Source organism: Balaenoptera musculus, chromosome 6 (assembly GCF_009873245.2).
Source record: "Balaenoptera musculus isolate JJ_BM4_2016_0621 chromosome 6, mBalMus1.pri.v3, whole genome shotgun sequence".
Lineage (NCBI taxonomy): Eukaryota > Metazoa > Chordata > Mammalia > Artiodactyla > Balaenopteridae > Balaenoptera > Balaenoptera musculus.
Window position 1 is genome coordinate 50950445 of NC_045790.1, and position 17301 is coordinate 50967745.

Genomic DNA, 17301 nt, shown 5'->3' on the forward strand with positions numbered 1-17301 from the left:
CAATAGCTAAATGGCAAAATGATACTGTTTTTCCTTACAAGTCACCCAGATCCATTCTAATCAAACCAAAAAGGGAAAAAAGACATTTTAATTATTGGTAACCCTCTGAATCTCACTGTTGAGATATGTTGACATATCTGGCTTTTGAGGAGAAAGTTTAAATGTGTATTTTATTCCTTTATGTCACAAATATATTCATTTTTTGATACTCCCCAAACACGTATTTCAAATGTAGAAAATTTTGTTTAGTCTTAAATGAGCCCAAATTTCATCATGGGCTAAAATTTTAAGACATAAAATGACTGCTGAAACTGAATTTTAATCATATAGATGAATCACAACATGCATCTTTAGCTGGGCATGTATTATGGATAAGACTAGCTTTCTACAGAGAATAATCACATGTTCTAATTACCATTTTGGTTATACGCATAATTAATAATATTCTGTCTTAATGGGACACACTGAATCTTCAGACAGTTGCAAGCTTTAACTATGCATACTGCCAAATCCAACTGTCAGCTGCACTGCCAAACACAAAGGAATCTTGATGTAGTGTTTTAGCATTGATAACAATATGCATATCTTTATACATGATACAATGGAAAAATTAATTGCTTTTCTTCCTTCAAAATTTTCTCCACACTTAATAATTTTACGTTGCTTGATTGATCACTCACCCTAAATTATATATACTGGTGAGTGATCTTATGAACAACAAAAACATGAATGTAAATGTGACCCAAGATTCAAAGAAGAAAAAAATATTGCAGGACTTACTGATTGTAAACTTTCATTTTCACGTAAACAAGCTGTGTGAAGTTCTGATTTCAAGGTTGCAATGTGACTTCGATGAGATGTCATTTCCTTTTCTAATGTAGCAATTCTAGTGCTTGCAAGCTGGTAGACATCCACGAAACTTTTAATCATAGCCTTAAGAAATAAAAATAATGCCACATACAATTCAAATAAAGCTGTCCCCAAAGGAGAATTTCCATAATTTGAAAGCAAAATCATTAAAATTTTAAAATAAACAACTTTTCATCCTCCTTTAAAATAATAAAGCTAAACCTCACATTTTATATTGAGAACCGCGACTATTTTAAGAAAGTTTGGGAGAAAATAATTGAGACTTTTTTCCAGAATATTTATTTAAATAAGGTATACTTTGATCTATTGTGCTTAAAATTTAGAATGCAGTTTTTAAAGATGTCACACTTATTACCTTTGTAAAGTTAAATTCAAGTTGTATTTGACCTAAATTTCAATCTTAAGACACACAACAGATGGATATATAAGCAAGATATTTCAAAATGAGCTCAGTAAAATTTTCAAACCACCTAGAAAACAAATGTTTTGAAACAAAAGGAGCTGAACTAATCCTATGATTTTTTAAGAGTAAATAATATGATTCCTATATTGTAAGAAAAGCATAATTATTTCCATTCATATAACAGAGGAACACCCTTGCATTACACTGGCTATAATAAAATAAATAACATAAGCAAGTGCTGGTAACTTTTTCTCTTCCCTAAGTAGTGTAATATTTGGGAGAATTGTTGGGCCTCTGTAACACAGTTTAATCATATTTTGTAGACTTTTGCTTCTAAAGCAAGCTGTAGTGAATTTTAAGTCCAAGAATACTATTACACCTTTGAAAGACTAAAAAGTCTTTCAAAATACTTCAAATACAGTAAAGTAAAATCAAACATTTCAAAGACATATTCAAATATAATTTTATGTTATTTACAAGAAAACCATGTTCCAACTGCAGCCACAACTTAGAACAATGGTAGACAGTCTGAAAATTTCCAAATTATATTCAATCTGAAGAGTCTGGTTTGAGAGAGCTTTAAGAAACTAGATATTTGGGCAATTCTGAATGCAAATGAAATAATCTGGTGAACAAAAAGTAAGAAACAACATACACAATGTCTGAGAAACAGAAGTAGGTGAATTATTTGTAGTTAAAAGAAAATTCATAGCTTTTTGCCTAACAAATTCCTATTTGCCCTCAAAAACCCAGTTCAGAAACCACCTCTTTAAAGAAGGCTCTTTTGAGCCCAAAGGCAGTGTTAACTTCTATTCTGATTCTCTGTGGGTCCCTCATGCTTGCTTCTACTATTGCATTTATTGCTTTGGCAGAAATGCATTAGTTTACATGTTTATATTCACTAGACTAAGGAGCTACCTAGGCCAGATATTGTGCCAAATCTAATCATCTCTGTATCTTCAGGGATGGCTTGAATGACTGACAGGAAGGAAGGAAGGAAGGAAGGAAAGGAGGGAGGGAGGGGAGAGAGAGAGACTGGAAAAGATGAAAAGCCACATTAGTCATATTCAGTTTGGCAAAAAATACCTTATAGAAAAGGATGAAGATACTTGGGAAAATATAACCTTAACACTCTAGTGAATAAATTACTAACCAAGTAATACTTTATTCAAAGTCAAAAAAAGAAGCAAAAGCATAGCTGTAGGCATAAAAAGATAAAGTACACAAAAGTTCATTCTATTACCCAACACTAAATAAGCATGGTACGACCTCATGTTTGGGAACATCTCACATGTCCTAACATTCCTTACCTTGAGTCATTTCAAGGTAAGTTGAGGGCTAATACTAACACAAAATATGTCGCTGGGTTTCAAAAGTAGATAAAAATCAGAAATTACAAAATCATATCTGTTTCTTCCTACACCGAGTCTCTCTCTACTTCTGTAAATTCATTTATCTTCTCCATTGAGATGGGGGACCAGGAATCACAAGTTCTATTTTTTTCTGGTTCTCATGCTGCCACTTACTTAGCTTTATCTTGTTGGGCAATGCCATGTCATCTCTCTGAGCCTCCACCTCCTCCCTCCATAAAATGGGAAGAAAAGTCAGTTTTTTTGCTTATTTCTAAAACTGTTGTGAGGATCAGATAGTTAAAAATCTAATACAAAGCCATTCTCTTAACCCTTCAGCTACATGGCATCTAATACAAAAAAGCCCTCTAAAAATGGTAAGCTAGTAAATTTCATTGTAGTATTACCCATTGTTCTATTTTTAAATTCTCCACTAAGATCTTAATGAGACAATCTGTGATAGGTGGCTTGTATACATGTGTTCCTGTTATATAAGGACCTAAAGTGCATAAAATGCATGAAAACTTACATAAAGGCCTTATTTAATAAAAAGAAGAAAGTACTCTTCTATCAATAATAGGCTCCTGGATTATTATCTCAATGTAAGTCATAATAGAACTGGCCTCTAACATATAAACAATTTCAACATTTAAAAAGTTACCCTATATCTTAAATTTGGAGAAACACATTTCATGAATTGCCATATACATGATATTCTAAAAGGAATTATAATATAAAAGGTATTCCTTCAAATCTCTTTTTTAAAAAATAAAATATTTTTTGAGAAGTTATATCTGAATTTTTATATGATGGATGGAACAAAAGTCATAATTATTTTGGCTCCTTCCTTGATCTGCTTTTGATAACTAAATTCTAACATTCAGTGCAGTATTAAGAGAAACCACATATTATTTCTTTATAACATTAAAAAGAATAAAATAATAATCTACTTTTTGCTTAGGATTTAGAGTCTTAAGCATTTAAAATCTTTAAAGCAGTATTTCATTTGAGAGATGAAAGCAATTTTCTATAACACTTACTGTATAGGATATTTTTTTCAGAGCAGCAAAGGTAAGGTAATCAATACAGAAAGTATGTTCCATGGAACTAGTGTATGTAAAATATACTACATGCTTCTAAAATGAAAACCTCCTTCAGAACTGAAAGGTAGGGAGGAGTGTCAGTGAAATCGCAAAGCTATTCAAAGAATCCACAGCTCTTTTGAAGAATAAAGAATGTTAACTTCCAGTATTAAAAAGTGATTCAAACTATGTTATAAAGGATGCCAGTGAAAAATCCAACTCTTTAATACAAAAGAAAGGTGCCAGCTTGGTAGAAGAAATGGAAATGACAGCTGGAATCAAGTGAGGGGGTGCGAGGAGGAGGGAGTGAGCATCTCATGACCTCTCTATCAATCTCCTGAAGTCTAGTGCTATACAATACCCCTCACTCCTGTATTAAAACATCACACCTTTTTACATTAGGAAACAATGACAAAGCAGCATGATACTGTCAAAAGCAAGCCCAGCACTTGAGAATTTATCCCATGTCATCTTTGGCCCTTGGGATTTTGACTATACCATGCAGTGAGATATGAAGCTCAGTAGGGTTTATCTAGTTATATGAGAAACAGAACAAAAAACAGTTTCTGGACAAAAATAGCCTTTTGTTTTAGAGATAATCTATTGTGTTTATAATCAGCATAACAAGATGAGAAAGTTCAAACATATAAAATTCCACGTCCTATCTATTTCAAGGAAAAGCATAAGTGTTTTAGAATACAAAAAATTCTGAGATACAAACAGGTGACTGTCACTTGAGGACTAGTATATTATTTATATAATTTGTTATGTACATATTATGTAGTTTAGACTGATTTCAAAATTGGACTTCAGGGAAAGTAGGAGCCTTGGGAAGCTGATGTTAGGAGAAGGAGCAATTAGTGGAAAATGTCATAAGGCCTAGATGCCAACAAAATAGTAAATTTTCTATTTATATTTTTGAGTAAGTAATTGGGAAGCAAAAACCTCTGACATTTACTTTAAATTTTGTAATTACGGATATACTTCATTTCTATATACTATATAAAGTAAGTATACCATGTAAAATAGATATACCAGATATACCAAATATGTGAAATATAATAAATCCCCATAATATGGGGAAAATGATTCCTACCTTACAAAGATTTTGTGGGGATTAAATGAATATTAATACAGGAAAAGACCTTAACTATCTGGCACACAGTATACACTCAGGTAAATGTTAGCTATAATAATGACAACAATATCAAATTAGGAAAATTACTATTTTAACTCATAAAAGAAAGATTCAATATTTCTGAGGGGTATTATTGGACATATAAGTATTTTAAATACAAGTTATTCTACACATATTAAATATATTAAAATTCTTTCAAAAATAAAGAATTTTAGAGGCTAATGAATATTTACCTCCTAACAACAAAACGTCCCATTGATAATAAAAGTTACTATTTAAAGAACAAAATAATGCCATTTGCAGTGACATGGATGGACCAAGAGATGGTCATACTGAGTGAAGTCAGAAAGAGAAAGACAAATATCATATGATATCACTTATATGTGGAATCTAAAAAAAGGGTACAAATGAACTTAACTACAAAACAGAAATAGAATTACAGATGTAGAAAACAAACTTATGGTTACCAGGGGGTAATGGGAGGTGAGGGATAAACTGGGAGGTTGGGACTGACATATACACACTATTATATATAAAATAGATAACTAATAAGGACTTACTGTATAGCCCAGGGAACTCTACTCAATACTCTGTGATGGCCTATATGGGAAAAGAATCTAAAAAAGTGTGGGTATATGTATATTCGTAACTGATTCACTTTGCTGTACACCTGAAACTAACACAACATTGTAAATCAACTGTACCCTAGTAAAAAATTTTTTAAAAATTAAAAAATAATAAAATAAAAGTTACTATTTAAGATGTCTTTCCTACGAATGAAAGTCTTAGAATGATAACATTCTCATAGTTTTTAGTATCAAATTTTATTCCTTGGCACCTGGAATTGAAGGAAAATTATTTTCTTCATTATCACAAAATTACTCTGTAAGGTTGCTCATTTAGTTGACTTACTTTCATTCCAATATTTTATAAATGTAGGGATACAGCAGAGAATGAGGGTTAAAGGGTCTCTTATTAGTAGTCTGCAAATAGCAACTACGTCCCCCAGTCAAGAGCCAGTCTAAGATCTGGAAATGGACTGTTTAGTTTGGATGTTTGGTTTCTGGCCCTGGCCCTAAATACTATTCACCATGACATTCCAGTACAAAGTTATGTAGGAACGACTCAATCAGGATGGCAGACTGCCATCCACCTCCTTGCTTTACCACACAGAATCGCATGTGTGTGTGTATGTGTGTGTGCATGCATGTGCAGGCATCAAAGCTGATAAGAATGCTTTCAGCTGACAAGAATTCTGAGGAATCAATAAGGAAGAGAAAGTAGAAGGGGCCAGAAACAAAATTTTAGAGAAACCCTATCCAAAACACAAGCAAGAAAACACTTCTACAAAGGTGTAACCAAGTACGAGTGGGCTTGAAACTAAGCATAAACAGCTATGAGAGGAAGGAGAGGGCCTTAACTTGGCTTTATCAGTAGCCCTGAAACCTCTTACTCTCAACGAAAAGTTATTACTAATGATTGTTAGTGAAAGAAATATGATTGGATATGCTTTACAATTTAAAAAATCTTGTATAACTTTTTGTGATACAGGTATCCCTGCTCTTCGAAAGTTTGCCTTATGCCACTTCACTTTCACGAAAGACCTGCATTTGTACCTGTTTTCGCTAAATGAAAGAAATCCGAAGAGGATTTTCGTTTTTACCAAAAAAGGCAAAAAGCAAAAATAGCGTTCACTGTTTGTTTTGCAGTGAGCCCTTTTGGAGGCAACGCTCACCCAGAGCAGTGAGAGTGGCCCCTCCAAGCTCCTTCCCCAGGAACTACTCTCAGCATCTCAGCACCAAGTCCACACAGCTTTGAACTGTGTCTGTGAGCATCTGTGCTCTGTCTCCATTTATTTTGTTCATCCATTAGCAAGATGGGGCCTAGGGTAACTGCTCCTTCACTAACGCCATTTCAGCTTATGACAGGTTTTATAGGAATGCTCTGCTTTTGGATAGTGGGGAAACCTGTTTGGAAGTCTAATACTGAATCTTCACCCTGACCACTCCCGTGATGTGGTAAATAGGGAAGATGCACTTGGCGAAAGTACACCACTGGTTGTGTTTATTAAATCATGACATGCATGTTTCAATCCTATCGATCAAGTAAATGAAGTTTTAATTGGAATTTTGGCTAAAAGATGTCCAACTTCCCTGAATTAATCAACTGTTCTTTAAACTAATATATGTCCTGTTTTTATATTTTCACAAATGCATTTTATACTAAATACATTTTATATTTTTAACAAAAATTCAAACACATTTTTTGGTTAAAAAATTTTGCTTCTGAACTTTTTATGTGTATACACATATATGAATTTTTATAGATTTAGATCAATTTTAGAAAAATTCCAAAATTCTGGAAACACTTCCAAACAACTATTTTCATAATGCTCCATAAAACTCCTTCAATAAAGCAGTTCATTGTTTAAAAAACTTCTTGTGACAGAATGTGTTTTGTCTTGGCTTCTTTAAAAAAAAATTTATAGATAGAATGCTTTTGATAGCCACTTGCCATCAAAGAAAAGGTCTACAGATTTGGAACCCTTCTCTTTATGTTACAGAAAAGTACATAATTCACACTCAAGTTCAAGAGTAATTTGAAGCACTCTGTCACAAGAAAAACAGCAAACCTTATATAGAAGATTTTAAAGACTACCTCTTATCTCATTGTAAACTACTGTAAAGACTACACTATGAAAAATAATTTAATCCATAAACTACTTAACCATACAGGGTACATAAGAGTTCGTGGTGAAATACAAAGAAAGTAAATAAACAAGTGATGACACCATTCTCAGCCCTGCTGCACTGTAGAATCCTTCCATCTTTTCCCAAAATACCTTACAGGAAATATTAATGTCTAAAAAATGGACCAAGTGATGACACCAGTGCCAATCCATATCAAAGAATAAAAATTTTATCTCTTACTTTATTAAAAAAAAAAGGGAGAGTCCATTGTCTTGCATACCCACTGGGATGTATTCAGTCTCCAAAGTGAGCTAAAATGGAAAAAAAATTGGAGACTTCCATATATAGATTTTACTTTATATTTAGTTCTTTTAATAGACTACATTTTTTAGAGCAGTTTCAGGTTCACAGAAAAATTGAGTGGGAAGTACATAAATTTCCCATATACCCCCTGCCCCTACACACCCAAAAACATCCCACACCAGAGTGGCACATTTGTTACCATCAGTGAACCTACACTGACACATCATCACCCAAAACCCATAGCTTGCATTTGTGTTGACTCTTGGTGGTGTACATTCTATTGGTTTGGACAAATGTATAATGACATGTACCCACCATGGCAGTATCACACAGAAGAGTTTCAGTGCCCTAAAAATTCTCTGTGCCTACTCATTCTTCCCTCCTCCCCAACCCCTGGCAATCACTGATCTTTTCACTGTCTCCATAGTTTTTATATCAACTTCTTAATCTTTCTTTTAAAAATCTTTTAAAATCCTATCTTTAAAATATTCTATTTTTTTTGTTTTATGTTATAGAGCTTATTTAACAATAACACAAGTATACAATTTATAAAGGTATAAATATACATACATACATATTTTGGAGATACTGGTTCAAAAATAAAAGTAAGCAATCAACAAGTATGGAGAGCACTCCTCTACATCACAGGGTGACTGAGTTAGGCAGCTCTTCCCCTACTGGTGTGAAGGAGAGCGGCAACAGCTGTGTTTGTGCCCACAAACCAAAACAGAGTGGGAGGGAGGAGAGAAGATGGCGGAAGAGTAAGACGCGGAGATCACCTTCCTTCCCACAGATACAGTAGAAATACATCTACACGTGGAACTGCTCCTACAGAACACCCACTGAACGCTGGCAGAAAACGTCAGACCTCCCAAAAGGCAAGAAACTCCCCCCGTACTTGGGTAGGGCAAAAGAAAAAAGAAATAACAGAGACAAAAGAATAGGGACGGCACCTGCACCAGTGGGAGGGAGCCGTGAAGGAGGAAAGGTGTCCACACACTAGGAAGCCCCTTCGCAGGCGGAGACTGTGGGTGGCAGAGGGGGGAAGCTTCGGAGCCACGGAGGAGAGCGCAGCCACAGGGGTGTAGAGGGCAAAGCGGAGAGATTCCCGCACGGAGGCTCGGCGCCGAGCAGCACTCACCAGCCTGAGAGGCTTGTCTGCTCAGCCGCCGGGGCGGGCGGGGCTGGGAGCTGAGGCTCGGGCTTCGGTTGGATCGCAGGGAGAGGACTGGGGCTGGCGGCGTGAACACAGCCTGAAGGGGTTAGTGCACCACAGCTAGCCGGGAGGGAGTCCGGGAAAAAGTCTGCAGCTGCCGAAGAGGCAAGAGACTTTTTCTTCCCTGTTTCCTGGTGCGCGAGGAGAGGGGATTCAGAGCGCCGCCTAAACGAACTTCAGAGACGGGCGCGAGCCGCGGCTACCAGCGCAGACCCCACAGCAACAGGGGCGCAGAGGGAAAAACGGAGAGATTCCCGCACAGAGGCTCGGCACCGAGCAGCGCTCACCAGCCCGAGAGGCTTGTCTGCTCACCCGCCGGGGCGGGTGGGGGCTGGGAGCGGAGGCTCGGGCTTCGGTCGGATCGCAGGGAGAGGACTGGGATTGGCGGCGTGAACACAGCCGGAAGGGGTTAGCGCACCACAGCTGGCTGGGAGGGAGACCGGGAAAAAGTCTGCAGCTGCCGAAGAGGCAAGAGACTTTTTCTTGCCTCTTTGTTTCGCGGCGCGCAAGGAGAGGGGATTCAGAGCGCCGCTTAAACGAACTCCAGAGACTGGCGCGAGCCGCGGCTATCAGCGCGGACCCCAGAGACAGGCGTGAGACGCTGGGGCTGCTGCTGCCGCCTCCAAAAAGCCTGTGTGCGAGCACAGGTCACTCTCCACACCGCCCCTCCCGGGAGCCCGCGCAGCCCGCCACGGCCAGCGTCCCGTGATCCAGGGACAACTTCCCCGGGAGAACTCACTGCGCACCTCAGGCTGGTGCAACGTCAGGCCGGCCTCTGACGCCACAGGCTCGCCCCGCCTCCTCTGTACCCCTTCCTCCCCGCGGCCTGGGTGAGCCAGAGCCCCTGAAGCAGCTGCTCCTTTAACCCCGTCCTGTCTGGGCGGGGAACAGACGCCCTCAGGCGACCTACACGCAGAGGCGGGTCCAAATCCAAAGCTGATCCCCAGGAGCTGTGCGAACAGAGATGAGGAGGGGAAATCTCTCCCAGCAGCCTCAGAAGCAGCGGATTAAAATTCCACAAACAACTTGATGTGCCTGCATCTGTTGAATACCTGAATAGACAACGAATCATCCCAAATTCAGGAGGTGGACTTTGGGAGCAGGATATATTAATTTTTCCCCTTTTCCTTTTTTTTTTGTGAGTGTATATGTATATGCTTCTGGGGGAGATTTTGTCTGTATAGCTTTGCTTTATAATAGCTTTATTTTACTTCACTATATTATAGCCTCTTTCTTTCTTTCTTTCTTTCTTTCTATTTTTTCTCCCTTTTACTCTGAGCCGTGTGGACGAAAGGCTCTTGGTGCTTCAGCCAGGCATCAGGGCCGTACCTCGGAGGTGGGAGAGCTAACTTCAGGACACTGGTCCACAAGAGACATCCCAGCTCCACGTAATACCAAACGGCAAAAATCTCTCAGAGATCTCCATCTCAACATCAAGACCCAGCATCACTCAATGACCAGCAAGCTACAGTGCTGAACACCCTATGCCAAACAACTAGCAAGACAGGAACAAAACAGAGAGTGGCCTACAGTCAGAAAGGCACAAGTTGCTGGAGAGGGTGTGAAAAAAAGGGAACCCTCCTACCCTGTTGGTGAGAATGTAAATTGGTACAGCCACTATGGATAATAGTATGGAGGATCCTAAAAAAACTAAAAATAGAGCTACCATATGATCCAGCAATCCCACTCATGGGCCTATATCTGGAGAAAACCATAATTCAAAAAGATACAAGCAGGAGTCAAGATGGCGGTGTGGGAAGACGCTGAGTTAGCATCTCCCCACAACTAGGGTGACTGCCAGTTGCTGGTGGGGGACCCTGACACCCAAGGAATTGGGAGGAACCCCCAAGTGAACCAGTCACTCAAGTCCAGGAAGCAGAGAGAGTCCCATACAGGATAAACCCTAGGAAAAATACACCAAGACAAATAGTAATCAAACTAACAGAAATTAAATTCAAAAAAAAAATTAAAAGCAGCAAGGGAAAAACAAAAAAAAATAACATACAAAGGAATCCCCATAAGGTTATCAGCTGATTTTTCACCAGAAACTCTGCAGGCCACAAGGGAGTGGCAGGATATCCTTAAAGTGATGAAAGAGAAAAAGCTACAACCAAGATTAGTCTACCCACCAAGGGTCTCATTCAGATTCTACAGAGAAATCAAAAGCTTTTCAGACAAGCAAAAGCTAAGAGAACTCAGCACCACCAAACCAGCTTTATAACAAATGCTAAAGAAACTTCTCTAGGCAGGAAACACAAGAGAAGAAAAAGACCCACAAAAACAAACCCAAAACAATTAAGAAAATGGTAACAGCGACATACATATCGATAATAACCTTGAATGTAAATGGATTAAATGCCCCAACCAAAAGACACAGACTGGCTGAACGGATACAAAAACAAGACCCATATATATGCTGTCTACAAGAGACCCACTTCAGACCTAGGGACACATACAGACTGAAAGTGAAGGGATGGAAAAATATATTCCACACAAACGGAAATCAAAAGAAAGCTGGAGTAGCAAGACTTGTATCAGATAAAATAGACTTTAAAATATAGACTGTTACAAGAGATAAGGAGGGACACTACATAATGATCAAAGGATCAATCCAAGAAAAACATATAACAATTATAAATGTTTATGCACCCAACATAGGAGCACCTCAATACATAAGGCAAATGCTAACAACCATGAAAGGAGAAATCAAAAGTAACACAATAATAGTAGGGGACTTTAACACCCTACTTACACCAATGGACAGATCATCCAAACAGAAAATAAATAAGGAAACACAAGCTTTAAATGACACAATACACCAGATAGATTTAATTGATACTTATAGAACGTTCCACCCAAAAGTGGCAGAATACATTTTCTTTTCAAGTGCACATGGAACATTCTCCAGGACAGATCACATCTTTGGCCACAAATCAAGCCTTGGAAAATTTAAGAAAACTGAAATTGTATCAAGCATCTTTTCTGACTACAACGCTATGAGACTGGAAATCAATTACAGGAAAAAAACTGTAAAAAAAACACAAATACATGGCAGCTAAACAGTGAGCTACTAAATAACCAAGAGATCACTGAAGAAATCAAAGAAGAAATTAAAAAATACACAGAAACAAACGACAATGAAAACATGACGACCCAAAACCTATGGGACACAGCAAAAGCAGTTCTAAGAGGGAAGTTTATAGCAATTCAATCTCACCTCAAGAAACAGGAAAAATCTCAAATAAACAATCTAACACTACACTTAAAACAACTAGAGAAAGAGGAACAAAGAAAACCCAAAGTCAGTAGAAGGAAAGATATCATAAAGATCAGAGCAAAAATAAATGAAATAGAAAGGAAGAAAACAAGAGCAAAGGTCAATAAAACTAAAAGCTGGTTCTTTGAGAAGATAAACAAAATTGATAATCCCTTAGCCAGACTCATCAAGAAAAAAAGGTAGAGGACTCAAATCAATAAAATTAGAAATGAAAAAGGAGAAACCACAACTGATACCGCAGAAATACAAAGGTTTGTAAGAGACTACTACAAACAACTATATGCCAATAAAATGGACAACCATGAAGGAACGGACAAATTCTTGGAAGGGTACAATTTTCCAAGACTGAACCAGGAAGAACTAGAAAATATAAACAGACCTATCACAAGTAATGAAATTGAAACTGTAATAAAAAATCTTCCAACAAACAGAAGTCCAGAACCAGATGGCTTCACAGGTGAATTCTATCAAACATTTAGAGAAGAGCTAACACCCATCCTTCTCAAACTCTTCCAAAAAATTGCAGAGGGAGAAACACTCCCAAATTCATTCTACAAAGCCACCATCACCCTGATACCAAAACCAGAACAAGATATCACAAAAAAAGAAAACTATAGACCAATATCACTGATGAACATAGATGCAAATATCCTCAACAAAATACTAGTAAACAGAATCCAACAACACATTAAAAGGATCATACACCATGATCAAGTGGGATTTATCCCAGGGATGCAAGGATTCTTCAATACACGCAAATCAATCAATGTGATACACCACATTAACAAATTAAGGAATAAAAACCATATGATCATCTCAATAGATACAGAAAAAGCTTTTGACAAAATTCAACACCCATTTATGATAAAAACTCTCCAGAAAATAGCCATAAAGGGAACCTACCTCAACCTAATAAAGGCCATATATGACAAACCCACAGCAAGCATCATACTCAATGGTGAAAAACTGAAAGCATTTCCACTAAGATTAGGAACAAGACAAGGATGTCCACTCTCACCACTATTATCCAACATAGTTTTGGAAGTTTTAGCCACAGCAATCAGAGAAGAAAAAGAAATAAAAGGAATACAAATTGGAAAAGAAGAAGTAAAACTGTCACTGTTTGTCGATGACATGATACTATACATAGAAAATCCTAAGGATGCCATCAGAAAACTACTAGAGCCAATCAATGAATTTGGTAAGGTTTCAGGATACAAAATTAATGCACAGAAATCTCTGGCATTCCTATATACCAACAATGAAAAATCAGAAAGAGAAATTAAGGAAACAAGCCCATTCACCACTGCAACAAAAGGAATAAAATACCTAGGAATAAACCTGCCTAAGGAGGCGAAAGACCTGTACTCAGAAAACTATAAAACACTGATGAAAGAAATCAAACATGACATAAACAGATGGTGAAATATACCATGTCCTTGGGTTGGAAGAATCAATATTGTGAAAATGGCTATACTACCCAAAGCAACCTACAGATTCAATGCAATCCCTATCAAACTACCAATGGCATTCTTCACAGAATTATAACAAAAAACTTTACAATTTGTATGGAAACACAAAAGACCCTGAATAACCAAAGCAATCTTGAGAAAGAAAAATGGAGTTGCAGGTATCAGGCTCCCCGACTTCAAACTATACCACAAAGCTACAGTAATACAGACAGCAATGGTACTGACACAAAAACAGAAATATAGATCTATGGTACAGGATAGAATGCCCAGAGATAAACCTACGCACATATGGTCACCTAATTTATGTGAGGAAATTTTATGTTTTTAAATGTTTTAGAGGAAAACATAGGAAAAACACCCTTTGACATAAACCATAGTAAGATCTTTTTTGACCCACCTCCTAGAGTAACGGAAATAAAAACAAAAATAAACAAATGGGACTTAATTAAACTTAAAAGCTTTTGCACAGCAAAGGAAACCATAAACAAGACAAAAAGACAACCCTCAGAATGGGAGAAAATATTTGCAAATGAAACAACAGACAAAGGATTAATCTCCAAAATATACAAATAGCTCATGGAGTTCAATATCAAAAAAACAAACAATCCAGTTAAAAAATGGGTGGAAGACCTAAACAGACATTTCTCCAAGGAAGACATACAGATGGCCAAGAGGCACATGAAAAGATGCTCAACATCACTAATTATTAGAGAAATGCAAATCAAAACTACAATGAGGTATCACCTCACGCCAGTCAGAATGGCCATTATCAAAAAATCTAGAAACAATAAATGCTTTCCAGTGTGGTGAAAAGGGAATCCTCCTGCACTGTTGGTGGGAATGTGAATTGATACAACCACTATGGAAAACAGTATGGAGGTTCCTTAAAAAACTAAAACTAGAACTACCATATGACCCAGCAATCCCACTACTGGGCATATACCCTGAGCAAACCATAATTCAAAAAGAGACATGTACCACAGTGTTCACTGCAGCACTATTTACAATAGCCAGGACATGGAACCAACCGGAATGTCCATCGACAGATGAATGGATAAAGAAGATATGGCACATATATACAATGGAATATTACTCGCCATAAAAAGAAACGAAATTGAGTTATTTGTAGTGAGGTGGATGGACCTAGAGTCTGTCGTACAGAGTGAAGTAAGTCAGAAAGAGAAAAACAAATACTGTATGCTAACACATATATATATGGAATCTAAAGAAAAAAAATGGTACTGATGAACCTAGTTGCAGGGCAGGAATAAAGATGTAGACGTAGAGAATGGACTTGAGGACACAGGGCGGGAAGGGGAAGCTGGGGTGAAGTGAGAGGTGAGAGTAGCATCGACATATATACACTACCGAATGTAAAATAGTTAGCTAGTGGGAAGCAGCAGCATAGCACAGGGAGATCAGCTCGGTGCTTCGCGATGACCTAGAGGGGTGGGATAGGGAGATGGGAGGGAGGCTCAAGAGGGAGGGGATATGGGGACATATGTATGTATAAGGCTGATTCACTTTGGTGTACAACAGAAACTAACACAGTACTGTGAAGCAATTATACTCCAGTAAAGATCTATTAAAAAAAAAAAAGATACATGTACCCCAATGTTCATTGCAACACTATTTACAATAGCCAGGACATGAAAGCAATCTGTATGTCCATCGATGGATGAATGGATAAAGAAGATGTGGTACCTGTATACAATGGAATATTACTCAGCCATAAAAAAGAATGAAATAATACCATTTGCAGTGACATGGATGGACCTAGAGATTGTCACACTGAGTGAAGTAAGTCAGAGAGAGAAAGACAAATATCGTATGATATCACTTATATGTGGAATCTAAAAAAAGGGTACAAATGAACTTATTTACAAAACAGAAACAGAGTCACAGATGTAGAAAACAGACTTATGGTTACCAACGGGGGAAGGGGGCAGGGATAAATTGGGAGATTGGGATTGACACATACTCACTATTATATATAAAAAAGATAATGAATAAGGACCTACTGTATAGCACAAGGAACTCTACTCAATACTCTGTAATGACGTCTGTGGGAAAAGAATTTAAAAAAGAGTGGATATGTGTATATGTATACTGATTCACTTTGCTGTACAGCAGAAACTAACACAACATTGTAAATCAACTATACTCCAGTAGAAATTAATTTTTTAAAAAAGGCACAAGTAAGGCTTCAGGAAGCCTCCACATCCAGAAGACAATCTACCAACTCACTGTGCCCAGCAGCGTGGATTTCCCATTTCTTTCCCTAACACCCAGATGCAAGCCCCAGTAATCAGAATCCTTATCTACATAAGCACAAAAGCAGCACCACACTCTGGGATTACCAAAAGCTTAATGACATAAAACAACACAAATATAGTATCTCATAGTTTCTATGGGTCTAGCATGGGTTAGCTGGGTCTTACACTCAGGGTCTTACCAGGCTGAAATAAAAGTTTCAGCTGGAGCTGCAATCTCTCTGAGACTCAGGGCCCTCTTTCCAAGTTCATTCAAGTTGTTGGCAGAATTTAGTTCTTCCAGTTGTAGAACGGAGGTCTCCATTTTCTTGCTGGATTCAGCCAGCAAGAAAATCAGCCAGGGTGACTCTCAGCTCCTAAGGAACCCCCTCAGGTCCTTGCCAAATGGACCCCTCCTTCCGCAGCTTGGCTGTTGGCTTTCTTCCAGGCCAGAAAGAGCACATCTCTGGCACTTCACCTTCTTTTAAAGGGCTCATCTGATTAGGTCAGGCCCATCCAGGATAATCTCCTATTTACTGGTCTCACCCTCAAGGAGAGAGGGTAAATTACATAATGCATGTACAGTACATCAGGGGGAAGATCTTGGGGGTCATATCATAATTCTGATTACCACAACCTAAACCACAGACCTTATACAAAAATGAACTCAAAATTGATCATAGATTTAAATGTAAAATATAAAGCTGTAAAAGTTTCAGAAGAAAATGTAGGAGAAAATCTTCGGCATCTAGGGCTTGGCAGAGAGTTCTTAGATATAATGCCAAAAGCATGATTCATAAAAGAAAAAAAATCAGTAAGTTGAATTTCATCAAAATTTAAAACTTTTGCTTTGTGAAAGATCTTGTTATGAAGATTAAAAGACAAGCTACAGACAGGAAACAATTTGCAAAGCACCTATCTGATAAAGAACTAGTTTCTAGAAAATATTTTTAAAACCCTCAAAACTCAATAGTAAAAAGACAAACACTCCAATTAGAAAATGAGCAAAATAAGGTACATTTTACCAAAGAATTCTCTTATACAAATTGCAAATCAGCATATTAAAAGGAGTTTCAAAATCACTAGCCATTAGAGAAAGAAAAAACCCACAGTGAGATATCACTACATACCTAATGGAAGGGCTAAAAGAATAACTTGTGACAACGTCAAAAGCTGGCAAGGGAACAGAGAAACTGGATCTCTCATACATCCTGGTGAGAATGAAGAACGGTACAGCCATTCTAGAAGA

The 17301-nt window shown here is 37.6% G+C and overlaps 1 protein-coding gene across 1 annotated transcript in view; it reads right to left on the reverse strand.

Moving 5' to 3' along the window:
• The window catches only part of CCDC171 (coiled-coil domain containing 171), a 368650-nt gene that overhangs the window by 51081 nt on the left and 300268 nt on the right, over positions 1-17301 (reverse strand). Inside the window, 1 exon segment of the mRNA XM_036856768.1 lies at positions 781-933. Within this exon segment, the coding sequence (XP_036712663.1) occupies positions 781-933 (153 nt within the window).